At 39.1% G+C, this 17,670-nt stretch overlaps 1 protein-coding gene across 7 annotated transcripts in view; it reads right to left on the bottom strand.

Moving 5' to 3' along the window:
• JAKMIP2 (janus kinase and microtubule interacting protein 2) overlaps positions 1-17,670 on the bottom strand; it is an 81,211-nt gene that overhangs the window by 7,543 nt on the left and 55,998 nt on the right. For 5 of the 7 annotated variants that reach the window (XM_067304629.1, XM_067304631.1, XM_067304632.1 and 2 more), the window contains exons 9-20: positions 15,644-15,763; positions 15,049-15,177; positions 13,956-14,039; positions 13,591-13,653; positions 11,878-11,976; positions 9,774-9,872; positions 9,379-9,432; positions 8,405-8,470; positions 7,412-7,480; positions 6,296-6,373; positions 5,195-5,398; positions 3,435-3,500 (exon numbers count right to left, since the gene is read on the bottom strand). In XM_067304629.1, the coding sequence (XP_067160730.1) occupies positions 3,435-3,500; positions 5,195-5,398; positions 6,296-6,373; positions 7,412-7,480; positions 8,405-8,470; positions 9,379-9,432; positions 9,774-9,872; positions 11,878-11,976; positions 13,591-13,653; positions 13,956-14,039; positions 15,049-15,177; positions 15,644-15,763 (1,131 nt within the window). Of the gene's footprint in view, positions 1-1,767; positions 1,841-3,434; positions 3,501-5,194; positions 5,399-6,295; positions 6,374-7,411; positions 7,481-7,815; positions 7,871-8,404; positions 8,471-9,378; positions 9,433-9,773; positions 9,873-11,877; positions 11,977-13,590; positions 13,654-13,955; positions 14,040-15,048; positions 15,178-15,643; positions 15,764-17,670 lie in introns of those variants that run through there. The other 2 variants (XM_067304630.1, XM_067304634.1) reach the window with 2 other exon arrangements.

Below are 17,670 nucleotides of genomic sequence, written 5' to 3'. Positions count from 1 at the left end.
TACTTTGACAATTTTGGCTTCTTAAAATTAGCCTATACTTAACCTGTCTGTTTCAGAAAATCTTCTAATTTTTCCACGAGTGAGCAGAAAACTGTAAAATTAATTTTCACTAGTTATGGCCACTCAAAATAACTTCCAATTACTGTGCTGTGTCATCAGTCCCAGAAGGCTGCTGCAGAAACTTTATTAGTGAGTGTGCAGCCATAACTTAACCTCTTTAAAATAACGTTCATTGGATCAAGGCAGTATGTTTTAAATAGTGGCAAATCTATAATGAGATTGGCAACTGTTTACAAGAGCCATGATCACTGATCTGTCAACCCCCCCACACACACATATACACTTCTTTCCTTTGGTTCATTCCCCATTCAGTCCACCCTCTGCATATACTGCTGGCTAAGCCCATGAAAACAACCATTTTGAGGTCTGTCCAGCCCAGGAAGCAGTGGATTCCAGTTGCTATAGCTAATTAAAAGCTGTCTCTCCATCAACACAAAACTGCAGGAAAAAACACTTGATCTAGCTGAAATGAAGCACAAAGTAGGGGGCTTTTTTTTTTTAATTAAAATTTTTTAATTTAAAAAAAAAAAAGGACCTATGACACTTAACTATGACCAATATCTTGAGTTGCACCTGGAAGCAAGTGCTAAGCTAGTACAAATGGTGGAAGGGCACGGTAAAACATCTTCCACACACACCGCTTCATTCTCAGCTTGTCTCAAGGGCAGTGCAGAAAAGTTTATTTATTGACATAGCCCATAGGACCGAGAGTTATAGTGAGAAATTTAATACTATGGGTCTGTCCCCTAATCAGAAAATTCTGATCTGTCATTACACAGCCTGGATAATGTTGTATTTAAAGACTCAAGGACATGTTCTACTGCATTTATACTGGGTCAGATAAAAGATCCACTTAGTCCAGCATCCTGGCTCTGAAAGTGGCCAGGCATGGAAGGAAAAATATAAGGCCAAGCACATCATAGCTGCCTGATTTATTTCCCCATCTTTCCATTGCTTTTTTGAACTCTGAACTTCCAGCTGCTAAGCATGCTGTAGCCAAGACTTCTCTAAATACTACATCATTAGCTACCACTTTTTGTTTGTTTCAAAGTTATTACACGATAATTGCTTGTGCTGGAGGAGACAGTGAACAATAGCAACCTGTTCAGCCATTCTATGCCCCTGGTGAATTTTCCAGACCTCTCCCACACCTCCCTTTAATAGTGTTTCTCTTTCTGAGCCTGAGGTGCCGCTCTCTTTCCCTCAGCAGCTGATCACCCTTTCTTGCCCTTCTTTGTACTTTTCCTAGTTCTGAGCACTGAGCTGATGTTTTCATAGCTTTATTTATTATAACCTCCTGATCTGAGAGGTAGCAGTCAGTTCAGAGCCCATTATGATGTGTACAAATTCGAGATTTAAAACTTTTTCCCAGCTGTATCACTTTGCAAACATCAATACTGAATTTCATCTGCAATTTTCTTGACTGCTTGATACTGGGAAATTCTAGTTGGCTTTTATTTTTACCATTCTGAATAGCTTAGGATCATCAGAAAACTTTGTCAATTCACTTATAAGTATGTTGGATAGCATTGGTCTGACTGTAACTCCTGTGTAAGCTCAGCAGTGACCACCATCCATTGTGAACTGCAGCAAATTGACACTGATCTGCTGAATTCTCCAGATATATATAGTATAACACACAAGGATCTGATCCTCAGGTCTGTGCAAGAAGCACTAGCCTCAAGGAAATAAATGAAGCAATCTTACCTTTCCAAGAGGCACATTGACATCAAGGCCAAAGAATAAAGGCAAGAGAGAAGAACAAGAATAGAAATAGAAACTGCAGAAGAAAAAGAAGACAGTGTAAAAACAAGATGTCACAGTGTTGTAAGCATCAGGATTAGTTCTTTTTGTACTCTGCAGGACAATTCAAATCATTATGTATTCAGAGAACACTATATTTCCCTAGTTGCTCCTGTAAGTGCCAAATCACCTCCGCATTTAGAAAACAAACAAATTCCATTTTTGCATTAATTTTGGTGATGAATTACAGTCAGCACCATTTTGAAAGCCTGAGGTGTATTTGTCACTGAACCATGATGGGTTGCTCAAAGTCACAAAACTGGATAACAAACATAGCATGGGACAGTTTTTAAGTGGATTCAAAAACATTGCCTGTAATCCACGCTGGAAATAGCCCGGGAATAATGCATAATGTCAAACCCTAACATTAAACATTGAATAATCAATTTTTGGATGCTTCATTTTAATCATGAATGCATCTTCTTCTGGGATGTAAGTTTTTGTGAGTTGAAAGCTCTTTTTAAAATTGACAATAAAAAGTCTCATATTCCAGATCTTCATTATTATGGCATAAATTTTAGTTTGTTTCTGATTTTCATCACACATTATGACCTCACGTATTTCCAACTTAATATATATTAGAGAGAAAGACACTGAGTCCTAGCAATACTAGAATTCTGGCAGAAAAGTGGAAAGGAAGATGCATACCAAGTTTTAGATTAAGCCCACATGTTTCACTGTAGGAACATATCTACTAACTCAAAGGACTCATTAGCGTTACTGTCATTGTATTAATATAGTCAGTATTTCATATTATATATGTACATAGATATCTACACATATAACTATACTGGCAAAGCGCACACTGGCAATGCATCTTATACCAGCAGTGGAAGTCTGGTATTTCTAGAAAGGATGCTAATGTTTTATTTTGGACCCATGCTGTGATTTTTTTTTCCCAACAATGCTACCTAACCTATCTAAAATTATAAAAACTTTACGTGATAGAGCAGACCTTACTCTCCAAAAAAAATACAGCCCAGCTCTGCATAAAGTAAGTATAAAAATACATACATACATATATATGTATGTATATGTATGGATGTATGTATATATGTATATAATTCTTGGATAGTTCCATTTATAGGCAAGATTTTGGACTGTACTCAAACTGCATAATCAATTGCAAGCTTCAATATAGAGGACAGCATCGGAACCAGAGTTCCTCAGTCCTGCCAAGTAAGGGCAGTCTTCAAATCTTCACTCAGTTTCATTTGGTCCTTCCTGCTTGCTAGCCTCACCTTGGCTTTAATAGAAGCATTGTCTATCAAGACAGCATATAACAACCATGTAAAGGCTTCATCATTTGGTCCAATATCATTCAATGTAATCAAAAGTGTTCCTCATGTAATCATTTATTTCCTAAAATGAAACATAGTTTTTGTGGAGGGGACTCTAAGATTAAAGTCTAGATATAATGAAAGTCACAAATTGAAAAGAAAGCACAGTAGAAAGACACTAACAGGGTCCAACTGATCCAGCTAAACAAAAAGGACATGTAGTTCAAGAAAATTAGGTCATGACTCTCAAAAAAATTGATCAGTTTGCTTCAGAAACATAACAGAACTAACCTTTTCCTCCAGATCCTTGATTTGTCTCTTTTGGATGTCAGTTTTATCTTCTAAATCTCGGATCCTCTGGAAATTAGAAAAGAAAACATCTAGACCAAGTTCTTAGTAGGCTTGCTCCACTGAACAAGTAACTCAGTGTCCCAAGTGCTAATAGCCTAGACTTGAACAGATCCATTTCTTTGGCAGGGATCATCTTGTGCACTATCATCGGTCCATCCACGAGCCCTCCCTAATCCCAGCTTTACCTCATGTACCACTGCTCAAATATGCTGTTGCATATATTTGACTGCATCCTCAAATGATGGAAATTAAACTGAAGTCAGAGCTGTTCTTATTTATATCAATAGAGGATCTGTTCCATATTTCTGCTTTTATATTAATCATGCGATAAAGAGAGGGAAAACATACGGTCTGGAGGTAAATACTATTATATTATAGTTACACTCTTTAGAATTATATCATGATTCATTAAGATTTTTTAGTCTGATGTGTTGAAAGAGGATTAAAGTATTATCACTAGATCTGAAATGATAAATGTATATGGTACTATGAAAATACTGATTCTGTGAGCTGGAAAGATGTAATTTGTTGCCAAGTTGTATTTTAAACAGTGCTAGGTACTATTAAAACAATATAACATGAATTTAACTTTTGGCATTTTGGGAAAAAATATCCCACAGAGTAGGAGACAGAATTACTAACCATGAAGAATGAAGCTATGAATCTCTGTATCTTTTCTCTGTTTAGTCAGGGAGTAAACTTGTGGGCCAGCAAACAGCAGAAAGCCAGAGGGGCAAACCAGGAGACACCTGGAGCACCTGGCATCTGGAGAGTAGATGGCATTCCTGTGACCATCTTCCTAACTGTCTGGAGATCAGAGAACTAGCAGATGGCAGCCTTCAAACACTACCTCTTCCCTTCGTTGCCCCTCATCCTTTCCCAACCCCATCTGCAATACAGGCTGCGTAAGAGTTTTTCAAAGAAGCCAGAACTCCTTTGGCAGTATTTATCAAGGCAATGGTCATTGCTGAAAACAAAAAGTTCTTCATTCCACAAAGGCCTGGTAAGAAGGGTGCTTACCTGAAATAAGGTGGATCAGTTTCAAGTCTCCAAATCAGAATCAGGCAGGACTGTGAAAATTACATCTTCATGTCTGTACCAGAAACCCTAACCACCATGCAAGCTCTTTCTCTTATTACCATAAACAACAGGTGATTAGGTTTTGTTTCATTTTACAGCTGTCACATTAATTAGCATACAGTGACTGTTTGCCATTCTGCTTTGGGACCTCACAGCTTGCACAGCAGCAAACACTGGTCTTTGAATGTGAAATGTAGTATTATACCTCAGTGATAAAACAACAACTGCCCACTTAAGGAGAGACAGAGCAGCAGTGTCTGGAAAAACAGACGGGTCTCCTATGTAACGTGAGCCAGAGGCCTTCATACAGTTCCTCCTGTACCAAGTCCAATAACTAGGGGCGACCATTTGTATTACAAAGCTGGATTCATAGAGACAGAATTCTGGATGAAATCCATTTGGTTTAAAATTTTAAGAGTCAAAATACACCAAAATAATCCACCACAAAATAATATTGCGTGCAGTTGTACACACAGTAAAGACACAATCTGTAAGATAACTCAAAAAAATAGATGCCAGGCTCTCACATGAACCTGGAGCTTGCCTAAGTTTGACCTCAGCTTATGTTCTTACACAACAAAACTGAATAGATCCACATGTGTTTGGTTCCTGTGTCTTACCTGATGAGCCTGCTGGAGCAGCTCCATCCTCTCCTGAAGAATCTGGCAATCGTATTCTCTGCTTTTCCTCAGCATCTGACGTCTTAGTTTTTCTACTGCTGTCCTCAGCTCTTCCTGCTGTTTTTCAGTGAGCAGTTCCCCAAACTTTATCACTGTTTCTTGCTGCAAAGCATTGTACAAGGTGGCTTCAAGCTCCTGGATCCTCTGGTCAATGCAAACCAAAAGTCAATTAGAGATGAAACATTTTATAAACCCTTGTGGGGATGGGGCGGGGGTTAGTGGCAGATTCAGGCACCTGCATGAGAGGTGTTCCCTATGCTCAAGCGTGCAAAAATGTGAGAAGCAGAACTCAAAAATGGTTCAGTATTTTCACCAAAAAAAAAAAAAAAAAGGCTTTTATTTTTATGATATTTCAATATTAATTTTCACTGAAATCCCTCCCTGACTTTTTTATAAACAGTTACAGAGATGATCAGGAGCCAGATGGAATTTTCATACCTATTTTATAATTGTAATTAGAAAAAGATGAATATTTCACCAATTCTAAAATTTTGACCTGCTCTGTTAAAAACCAAGAGAAGAAAGATTGAAGGTCAGCGTATCAGACTGCAATGCTCTTGCATCAATGAGTACTCTTATTAACTGACAAATGAAACACGCTGAACTTGCACATGCACTTATCAGACCTATGTGCAGTCCTCTTTGATATGGCAGTGTTTTACAGCAGAAGCTCTTGCTATTTGTGGCATATTGTCTTCTTGCTACGACGTGTGCTAAATGGGCCATCTAAGATTCCAGATCTGAGTTCCAATTGGTTGCACTGACTCCAGTTGGACAAGCTGACCTTAATGAACAACATCTGCTTCTAACTGACAAAAGAGTTTCTGACTTCAGAGTACCCTGCCTTTTTGAAAAGGCTAGGTGTCATGCTGAGGCTGTGCAGACTGCATGGTAGCGAGTTAGCAGAATGGGAAAAAACAAGCCAGATTTAAAAAAAAATTCTCAGGAAATACAAAAATCTCTCTTTTCCTGATCCTACAGAAATCTGTGTCATGTCAAAGTGCTGGCCAGTATGTGCTGTAGCATTTCCTTTGTACATACCATGTATGCTTGGTCAAGAGCTTGCTTCCTGTAGTCTAATTCTTCCTCCAAATAACCTTTTATTTTGCAAAATTGCTCCTACAATGAAGGATCATTTGGACAAAAAAAATGAATTAGTTACTCAAAACGCTGTGGAAAGTGTTATTCGATCAACTACAGATGTCTGACTTGGGCAGGACTATGAGACTGGTCTTTAATTGACACTCTGCAGAGTTATTAATATCTGACTCAGCTAGAAAAGTAGGAAGAGAAAATAGCTGTGTATGCTTTGGTAGGACCTGATCTACATGGAACTAAATCCATCATCTCTTTGTTGACTTCAGTGATATTGCTTGGCATTTTAGTACTGTAATTTAGGGTTTTCTGTGTGGTTTCCTAATATATCTCCTTTGGAATCACAAACAACTCCTTTTTCAGTTTCTCTTATTTCAGAAGTATGAAAGTGGAATAATCTAAACAGGAACAAGGCATATTCATGTCCACATTATTTGGGGAAACCTGCTGTGCTTATATTCTCAGCCTATCTTAAGTAAAACTGACTTGAGTATAGACATACCATAGGAACAGAATGTAAACCACTACAGTTACCCACTCTTATAATTATGCTTGTTCATCTTTTATGTTATTTTCATTAACTAGAATAAGAATAGGGTAAGGTACTAACTTTACTGAAGTTCAGTTCAGCTGTGAATGTCTTGCCTTTAGAATAAGGCCTTAAAACGTAATGGAAGAAAACAGAGTGAGAATTCACTAGTTTCCCACTTACTGGTATCAAATAAAATGTGATACAACTGACGTTTAGACTGTGAATCTTATGAGGCAAAGAGCGTAGTCTTTTTCATGTCTGAAAGTCACTGAGCAACCGTTGAGCCCTCTGTGCTTAATAATAAACAGTCATCCTCATGGAAAGAGGGAAAGTTTTCAGACAATAACTATTTCTATTTCTCTGTGATTATGCTGTTGCATATGAAACAGACTAGTAACAAAAAATTTAGATGAAGCCTGCTTACTTAATTTGCCAAGAGACCTTCTTTTAGTGAACTTTTGGCACACCAAATAAATGCAACACACTCACTGGCTTGCTTCTAAAATGTGTATTCAGAAAAAATTCCCTACCATATCACTTTCCAGTTCCATCATCTTCTGATGCAGAGCAGCTTCAGCTCCCTCAATCTGCTGGATCCACTGGAGGATAGACAATGAGAGTTGTAACCTGCTGTGTTTTCTAGGGGCACAGGCAGTGGCAAATGGACATCTCCAGCATCTTATCAGTCTATTTTTAGTTACCTATTGCTAGCTCTGGGCCCTTCTTGAAGCTGTTCTCCTGTGAGTGGTGCAGCTGTGATGTCTATATGTGATACTTGATAGAGAGGAAGCCAGAGGCTCACCACTGAATTACTGGAAGATGGAAAAGCACACTTCCTTGGATGGACAGGGGACAATATACATCCCGTGGGTAAGAGCCTGTGGGGCTGTAGCATCTGAAAATAGCTTAGCTGTGTAGATGTTGGTTCCCTGTGCGTAGGGGAAATTGCTAAGTAGAATCTTTGGATGTCATCTTGCTGACATAGTTGCCTGTTATGTTTGAGCCACAAAAAACAGTGTTAACCAACCCCCTTTTTCTTTTTAATTTCCAAAACAAGGAATTTAGACAAACATTTTCAGTGGAAATTTTGCATACAGATCTCTTCAGAAGCTTTGGAAATCTCAAGACTAGAAATCCCAGGCATTTGCTAATTATGGCTTAAATGCCTGACAGTTTCTCATTCAGTTTACAATTGCAAGTTTCATTTCACATTCTTTTTGCATTTGCAGCTGTTCTGACTTCATAGCTTGGACCAGTTGTATTCGATATTCTTGCTGCTTTACCAAAGGTGTTTGGAATTGTGATTACATTAAGGTATTTCTATTCTTGCAAAATCTCTGGCTGATATTCAGTATTATAAAATACTACTGCTGGTACAGTTTACTTTATTTGGGGAACCACTCTCCTGGTATAAATTTTCCTATACTAGAAAGTTTGACAATATTGAAAACCACAGAACAGAAAATTTCCAGAGTTAGATGAGGTCTTAGATAATACATGAGAAAAGCAAGCACACATTTTACCTTTTCTGCCAAGGACAATACAGTGGAAGCCTGAATTATGGCCACCTGCTCTTCATTTCTTAAATTCTGTGAGGAGGAAGAGAGGGGAAAAAAAATAAGCCTAAGAGCAGCAGTTTCCCAGAGGAGAGTATTTTTCAAAGAAAGTCCAAATCTTATTCTTTCTGCATTAAACCAGCAAATAACAGAAGTCAATGAATACAGATTATCCAGACAATAGATTAGCTCTAGAGTGCTTAAGGGGAACTCTGTAGTGTGTGTACGATGTCCTATTCCCATCAAAATATTCAGTGTGTGTTAACATATTAAAAAGAGCACTGTTTTTGCCTTTCTGCATGATGTGCACTGATTATATGTTTTCATACCACTACATCTTATGAGAAATGCAGACTAAAATTAGATGCATTTGTCTGTCTTTATACTGGTTTTATAAAGCTGAATTTCCATTAAGCTTTTTTTAAAATAATGCTAATTAACATCAGCATTAAGTGAGGAAACAATCACTGTCTGTAGCTTTTACTTCTTATACACTTTCTTAAAACGTATTTAATGTTGGCCAGACATACAGGATGTTTTCTTTCATGTGGATGACTAAAGCGGGCAGCAATGCCCACCTAGAAAGCCACAGAGAATTTGCCTATTTATGAAACTGCCTGCAGAGGAATCCTAGTTCTAACAAAGATGTGGTTGGCTCAGATGACCAATCTAGTTCCCACACTTTGCTGAAGTTTGGACATGAGTCCTTCCCAGTCTGTTAAAAGAGAGGTTAAAGCTGGAACTTCATTACTAGTTCCCTGATTACTGAAATCTCCCAAATGCTTAACTTCTGGAGATAAACACTCTTTAAATGAATGATTCTAGTATTACATAATTTCAACAAATACCTTAGAAAATAGCCATGGTAGTTATAGAATTCACTTATGCTAACTGCACGCAATACAACTTGTATAGGGAAAGCATCTCCCACTTTTGCTTACCCCATTATCACCTAGGATGTCTAACTGCTTTATGAGGTCTGGGATGCTGACATCCTGCAAAGAGAGAATAAAATAAAGGCATGGGGTGCACAGTTAATCACAGCTGCAATATTTGCCCCTCCTATAACCAATACTGAGATCAACCAAACATTTTGTATTATCTCATGCAAACATGTCATACACTAAATTCCAGCTGCCTTTGAGCCAGGGTTTATGATTATGGTAAGAATTAGGAGTCCAATTCAATTGCATCAGTCATCACACATGCTTACCTTAGACTGAGTTGAAATGCTTAAAATTTGGTGGAGTTACTAGCAGAGATGGATGTAATGGATTATGTGGTCAGCATCCATCACTGCTGTGTTAAGAAGTGCTGTGCTACAAAACTAACCTACCTTAACTCCCTCCTTCATGCAGTAGATCTGTAGAGCACTCACACCATCTGAGAATGGGTGAATCTGGAGATTAAATGGTGGGGATCGTCTCTCTCTTTCCTTAAAGTAAATTGAAAAGACATCAGAGAACATGTTAGAATGAAAGAGATGTGTAGAGAGCTCATTAAATGTCATAGCTACTGTTTTTATTGTGCCTTGCAAATATAAACTCTTATTACAAAAAAATGCAAGAAACAATGACATCATCATTAACTACAATTGGAAAAATCAAACAGAAAGACTCTCCAAACAGTGTATCAAGTGGGATAGGATGCTAAAACCAAGTGAATTATTTTGCAGCAGTTTGTTTATTTGATGGATGATGTCTATTTGCAAATTGTCTGTGGGAAGCCTGTCATCTGTTTAAGACTTACATGTCATTTAAAGTGATTTCCCTAATAAAGTGTTGAACACCTATATATTGTTGCAAATACTCCCTTTAGAAACAGGTATGTGACTTAAGACTGCTAGGATACTCAGACTTACATATTTGATCATCCTGGTAAGTCATATGTTCTAACATCTGTGGAAAGTAATAAATTCAAAAAATAAATAAAGTTGATCAGATTTGCTATCTTTATACACCTTCACTGGATAAAACCTACAAATATTTGTCCAGCTTTAAGGGATCAATGGCAAGAATAAAAAAAATATTTTGAAAGATGTTATTTCTCATCCCTTTCAAATATTCAGGCAAGCACAGAAGTGAAGAACAAATTTCACTTTTAAATGTATTTTGGTTTACAAATATTTAAGTGAATTTATAAGTTCAGTTCCAAACCAAACAGAAACGCAGCTGTCAGCTAAAACTGTGGGAAAGGTGGTAAATATGGGACAAATCTGTCACAACTCTGATTCACGAGAGCTAGAAAAAGCTCTGTGTTACACACTCTGAATGGCAAGTGCATAAAGCCTTAGACAGCAACTGAAAAGTGCAACTGAAAAATAAAATAGCTTATGCTAGAGAACAGATCAGATGGAAGGTCTTCTTGGTTGGGACTCATAACAAGAATTCATAACTAAAGAGAAACCATCTAAAGAGAGGAAAATCCAAGTCTGATATTCTCCTCCTCTTGACACATACAGAATCAAATCTAAGCTGCTGAAGCTCCTTACGGAATCTCCAAAATCACCTGAGGTAACTTTGTTAGTTTGTGTTCAGGTCATGAGGAAGCTCCTCAACAGAAAATTTGTCTGAAATCCTGTGAAAGTGATAGTGCTTGGAAGCAGGCAGATAGTCTGAACATCTGCCCGCAGTCTCTGTGGCTGTTGTTATTTGTTATTTGTATTGTGGTAGCACCTAAAACCTCCAGAAAAAAATTAGGACATTTCCAGGCCAAGTATTTTAGAAACACAGACATGCACTGTTGGTTTTGACACATACTAATGTTGCCAATAATAATGTTAAAGACTATAGGAGTAAGACTCCATTCATCTGTATAAAACATCTCCTATCCTCACTTTAGGGGCAGGAAACTGAGGTAGAAACTGTTGTAGTCCTGAAAGTGTGCCAGCAGGGCACCCAGGGTCAGCAGAGTTTCCCCCAGCAGGGAGAGGAGATCTCTCTGAGATCTGAGCTGTGAACCAAGATTCAGCCTTGAGCAAGGTACATGAAGATAGGGTATAAGCCTTGCTTATTTGGTTAATTTAATTAATTTCCGTTAATTTTAACAGATCCTGGCCAGCACCGGGCATCTTTACTCCAGGCCAGCAATAAAACGAAAGCATGATGACAACAGATTGCTTCCAAATATTAGAAAAAACATATCCACAGCTGTGGTAAACTAGCAGAGCCACACTGAAGTTAATCAGCTAAGCTGAACTATGCAAACTGGGCACCTGGCTCAGTGAGAGGTGAACCAGTCAAGTACAGAGCTTACTATTTCCGGGATACTAGAGCTGACATACTTCTACAGCCCATCTCTAATTAAATATACCAGGCCTGATTTGTTTGTCTGTTATATCACTAAAATGCAGATGCAAACACTTCATTAAAGTTGGTGTCCCATACAAGTGCACTATTTCAACCTGCTCCCAACTCTACTGTAAGGAGCTTGTCTGTCACCTCCAGCTCAAGGTTGCGGAACTCCAGCAGCTCATTCTGGTCTCGGGCATCCTGCAGCTCCTGTTGCAAACGGTGGTTTTCTGCTTCCAGTTTCTCTATCTAATAGAAATACGTAAATTCATGATCTGTGTGACTGTTATAAGAAACATTGAATATTTAGCAAGTAGCAGTTCAGGGAGCATAGGCAGTGCAAAATCCAAACTTCAGACATGATTCAATACTTGCTGTGTTACCTCAATGAGTCTTTAGTTTACAGGTAGCCTTCTGCTCATCAACTTGCTAAACTTCATAAAATGCTTTGGCTGAAGGTTTTCCCAAAGGAATCCAATCCTAGTGAGCGTTAGCACTTTACAAAAGTGTCAAATTAACTATTAGGTTAGTCTACGTTAGCTATTAGACACTGTTCTCACGGTAAAGCACTGGAATAGTTTGTCTGGGGAGGGGTTGTGGAGACATTATTGTTGAAGGACCCTGTGAACAGGGTGTTTATTCAGACACAGAAACAGCTGGTGCTGCCCTGGAGAAGGGCTTGGGCTAGATCAGAAATTCCCAGTGCGCAGCACATGAACTGCCACTGGGATGTGGGGACAGCCGTTTCTGTTGCTGTCTCTGTGGAGGCAGTTACCCAAGCAGCCATCCAGCTCTGGGTGAGCATTCACATGAACTGCACAGGAAGTAGTTCTGTTGATTAGCAGATAGAGGTGCCATCAGCCATCAGTCAATTGACCACCTTGCTTGCTGTGGACAACTCCATCACTAGCTCCTCTGCCTGCTGTCTTCTGCAAGTCTCCAGCTAGTGCCAGGACCTGTATTTTGCAATCAGGTTTTCTGAGAATGGCCCAGACAAGCAGAGGTAGGGAGCACAGTAAGACTGAGGTCAAATGAGCCACCCATGGGTGAGGAAATAGAGCTGGAATTGCAGTTTTTCTGGGTGGGGAAGCACAGCACAGGGCTGGAGGCTTACATGGTGTTTTTATGAAAGAAGAGAAACACAGGCTAAGAAATCTTGCTTGTGTAGGTGAAAGAAGGAAAGATACTGAGTGATGGGTCTTATGGTCTCTATTGCTGATGGCAGTAGTATGTATGGCCACTGTTGGTGATATGCCAGCAAGGCTGAGGTCCTTCCTAGTCCTATTTTCCATGTTTAAAATATATATATACACACACATATACACACTCATCTATATAGAGAGGTGATGTTCCCAAATGCATCAAGCGACTGAGGAGGTTAAGTTTCACTGGAGCTACAGATGACATAAGCCCTTAAAAATACACAGAATGTACGTAGTCTGGGAGCATGAAAGAGTTCTGGTATTACAGGGTGACTGCATTTACCTACTGCTGTTTCACACCCAGAAGTAGAGATCAAAATGTCCTGACCAGGCAGCAACAGCAGAGACTTCAGTGTAACGTTACATGAAGGCAACTGTCTGCACCCTGAAGACAGAATGCTGCAGCAGAGCTTCCACCTGTCAGGATGCGAGTTTATCCACAGAGCTAGGTAAATCAGCCTAGTAAGTGCTAGCAACAGCAGTGCCTAAGCCAGAGCTAGAGAGGACTTGTCTATCTATGTGTTATCCTATCCATATCCATATCCATCTATATGGTTCTGTCCTCATACAACATCTAGAAGCACCAGACCGCATGTTCAAAAAGTGTATTGCATGATCCAGACTACCCTTCAAAGTGAACACCCAAAAGTTTTGAATGTACCTTGTCTAAAAGCTCTTGATTCCTCTTAATGAAAAGCTGTTTGTCTTCCACCCAGTGTGAGTCCTGTTGGATGAAGCAGTACTGTTACAGAATAATCAAACTCCATGAGATTTGGTATGTTTATTGAAAAATGGAGCTGCAATATACAGGCTTTAAAATCCTACAGCAACAAACTATGGATTACAGAAGAACAATGTATTAATCAACTGAATTGTAGCAAGGCTTCTGAACTCATTAGACCCACCTATTTACTCAAGAGTGACACTGGATCCTGTGAAAGTCTGTACTGAAATTGTGCTAGGGATATTGTGAGCAGAGCAGGTAAAACCCAATATAGCAAAAGAAAATACACAAGAAGTGCTTACCTGTCCCTTCTGTGCCAAAGTTTTCTCCAGATCTTCTATTTTGGCTTTATATCTCTGGACTTCAGCTTGGAGCTGCTCCTGAGCCTATTGAAGTCAGGCACAGCATAAAACAGTAACAAAAAGAGAAATACAGCTGATACACAAAGGAAACCAAACACAGCAAAGAGTCTGGTGAACATTTCCACTGAGTGAGTAACCAGTATGAAGATTCTGGCTCAGTGATATTTTATGCTGCTTCACAGACTGGCATAAAGATGACACAAGGGGACAGAATGGAAAATCAGCACGCACATGCGCGCACACACACACCCCGCCAAGTTTATTATTACTATGTGTTGCATTAGAGTAGCAAAACCCAAGCTCAGATATCCAGTGTAATAGGCTCTGCTCAAAGAACCTAGCAAGAGGCAGACCCTGCATTGAAGAAAATGTGCTGAGCAGATGAGACAGGCAAAGGGTAGTAGAAAGAAGCACTCATATCTGCCTTGGAGGTTTTCAAGAACTGACTGGACAAAGTGCTGAGCAACCCACTATGATCTCATAGATGACTCCTGCTTTGAGCAGGAGGTTGGACTAGAGTCACCTAAGGTCTCTCCCAGCCTGAATGATTCTGTGATTAAAGGGACAATATTTTTCGCCTTGGAAGGCTTGCTGTAATCTGCATCATGCCCAAATTTGATTTTAGTTTTCACGACTCTGTCAGAAACATTCAGGTGAGAACTTCTAAACATGATGCAATGCGTGTCTTTGTGAAAGCCCAGACTTCATTTACATTTACAAACCCCTGTATCCCTGAGCAAAAGACAGGAAATCCCTTGTGATTCTGTGCCAAATGGCAGAATTGCATGCTTTAGCATGCTTGCTTAAATGCAGAGTTTTCAGGTTCAGCTGGAGGACAACACCTTTTAAGTTGAGTGACTGTGTCCATCCTTAATCATCAGTCTCTTTAAATGTGCTCAGCAAATGAGTGAAATAGATGTCTCTCTGTTGTATGGATATTTAACTCCATTTCCTTTTATGTCACTTTCAGGTGTCTATATATACTAGTAGCAACAAAAAAAAATCCTTTTTCCCACCATGAACAAATACTGACCTTGGCTTCTCTTTCAGCATCTATAATGCCTCCTGTCTGCTCCTGCAGTAGTGCATAAGCTCTCTGCAGGGCCTGGTACTCCTTTGTCAGCTGTCGAAACCGCAGCTCTGATTCTTCAGCTGCTAAGCTCTGGGGGAACAGAAAGGACATGTCTAAGCACCAGACATCAGAGCATTGCCAAGGAATGCAAATGTGATTTGTTAAAAACAGTAGTTGGTTTACAGGTCTTGATTCAAAACAGCTTTTTAAATGAGATTGCTGTAACATGAAGTAAGAAGAATATGAGATTTATAGTGGGTTTATATGTCTTCAAGCTAAAAGAAGTGCGACAATTTTATTTTCTTGAGGGGGAGAGGAAAAAATCATCTCGAACTGCAACAAAGTCATAGTGGTAGGCTCTAGGGACTAAATTTTGAAAGAATCTCCCAGCTAGCATTTTAGTATATCAGTAATCAAAACTGAGGCCAAACTTACAGAAAAACATCACTCAGTATGCACCAGTAAAACCTGAATGTCTTTGAGAGCCTGGCCACTCGATTTGGAAGTCAAAGTCTCTTGAAAACTTGGCTCTACGTGTGGAAGAGTCAGATCTTACCTCATCCAAATCATCATCTGGCGTTGCTGGTGTTCTGTCTGTTCTATATGAGGCCATGGAGGATGTTTCAGAGTCCATGGAATCATCATCATACCCAAAAACTGTATCCACCACATGTCTCTAAAGAAGGAAAAACATGCGATTTCTGAATCTCCTTGGAAACAGACAGTATGGTTTCTGATGGGGGAAAAAGTTAGTCAGCTTCAAAGTTGCATTGTTATGTACTAAAGAAAAAAAAGAAAAAAAAAGAAAAAGGAAAGATATGAAAGAATAGCTATGATCTGCCTCTGCAAATATCATCTCCAACCAAACCAAAAAGAAATGACATCGAAGACTAGATCTGGTACTGAGGGAAAACAGAAGTAACGCTGTAGGCAGTGCATCTTAAATTCTCATTGATCAGTTTGTCTGCATAATTATTCATATGTCAAGTATTAAGTGCTCAAATCTGTACCCTGAAACCAAAGACTGCAGGTCAAGCAGCTCCATCTTTATAGGACATGACTCACAGTTTTCATCTGATGGGTTAATTCAATTATTTAGATTGGAGATAATGAGGTGTCAGACATGCAACCAAACTGTAGTGTGAGCAGTCTCAACATGTGGCAGTTAATATAGTACTGAGAAGATGTGCGAGATAAAAGTCTCCATTCCTTTGTACCAGCTTTGTGCTACCATAGCTTTTACTGACTTATGCCAAGTAACAGCAGTTTTAGGGAGAGAAGTGCTGAGATATTCAGCAATATCAGCAATGTCCATGAGAGAAGAATGAGGTTCTCTGTTCTCCAACTTACTCTAGTCCTTTAGGACATTACCTTTGAAGATCCGTCTACATGTTGACAGATATCTTCTGAACAGTTTTGGGGTTAACAAACTGTTCTCCTGCCTTCATGCAAGGGCAGAGACTTTTCCTTAGCATACTGCTACTCCCATTACATTTTCCAAGTTTTAGACTGAGCCATATCCTCAGCTCAGAAAAATTAATCAGCAGAACACCAGTGCCTACAGCAACGTTTTTCACTTCCACTGCTGTCAGATTACAACCTTCTAAACCTGGAATCTGAATCATGCAAAAACATTCACCAAAGTTGCCAAGAAACTTTTGGATTTATTATCTTTTTTTGGTCATTATTTTTCCAAGTGAAGATAATAGCCATATCTTCCCTACTGGTACAATTTCTGGCTTAGAAATAAAGTTAAACAATGGAAATATTCTTTATTCCTTGGCTCCCAGTTCTGTCTGCTGTGTATTGCTTCAAAACCCATATAGAAACAATGTGAGGATACATCTAGGACTTACCAAGGACTTACTTAGGACTTACTAGGTCCTAACTTCTCTGTGTTTAAGATAGCACTGCATTACTTTCATGGAACATGGCTGACCTACCAAGAGATGTCCTCACAGGACAAAGAACAACCAAGCTCTGTTTCCTACGCAGTCTCACCGCTCTCTGGAGATGAGATCTGGCTGTTGCAAAATCATTCCCTAAATCCAACTGATAAAAGAGCTATTTGAATCACTGTTCACTGCTCAGCTCTAAAATTGTTCTAAATTATACCAGGGACTGGACTAGATCTAAGTTCAGGATAATATAAGAGGCAGCTGAAGGCCTGTGAAACTGAGCCAAAGGGAATGGCACTCAAGTTTTCAGGCAGAAACTTCTACTTGCAGAAAAAAGATACATAAGAATTTTGCTTTAGTATGAATTGCAGGATTGGCCCAGATGTGCTATGAAAATCAGATAGCAAAAGACAGATAGGAAGGTCTCTGGGAATGTAAATACACCTCAGCGTAATAGGCCTCAAGACCAATATTTACACAAAACAGATTGAACAAAGATTATAACTTTTTCAGAGAGGGGGAAAAAAAGCCCCATTTTGCTGAAAATAAAATAGTTATGCATCCTTAACCGGATCTCCAGGAGGACCTAAAAAGTTTTCCTGAAGAAACTAACCCGTTTATAAACTCCATCACTAAAGAAGCTTGTTATAATCCACAACAATCTCTTTAATTAGAACGTTAAAGT

Source organism: Apteryx mantelli, chromosome 14, assembly GCF_036417845.1.
Source record: "Apteryx mantelli isolate bAptMan1 chromosome 14, bAptMan1.hap1, whole genome shotgun sequence".
NCBI lineage: Eukaryota > Metazoa > Chordata > Aves > Apterygiformes > Apterygidae > Apteryx > Apteryx mantelli.
The sequence above is the reverse complement of the archived record's forward strand: the minus strand, read 5'-3'. Positions and strand labels throughout refer to the sequence as shown.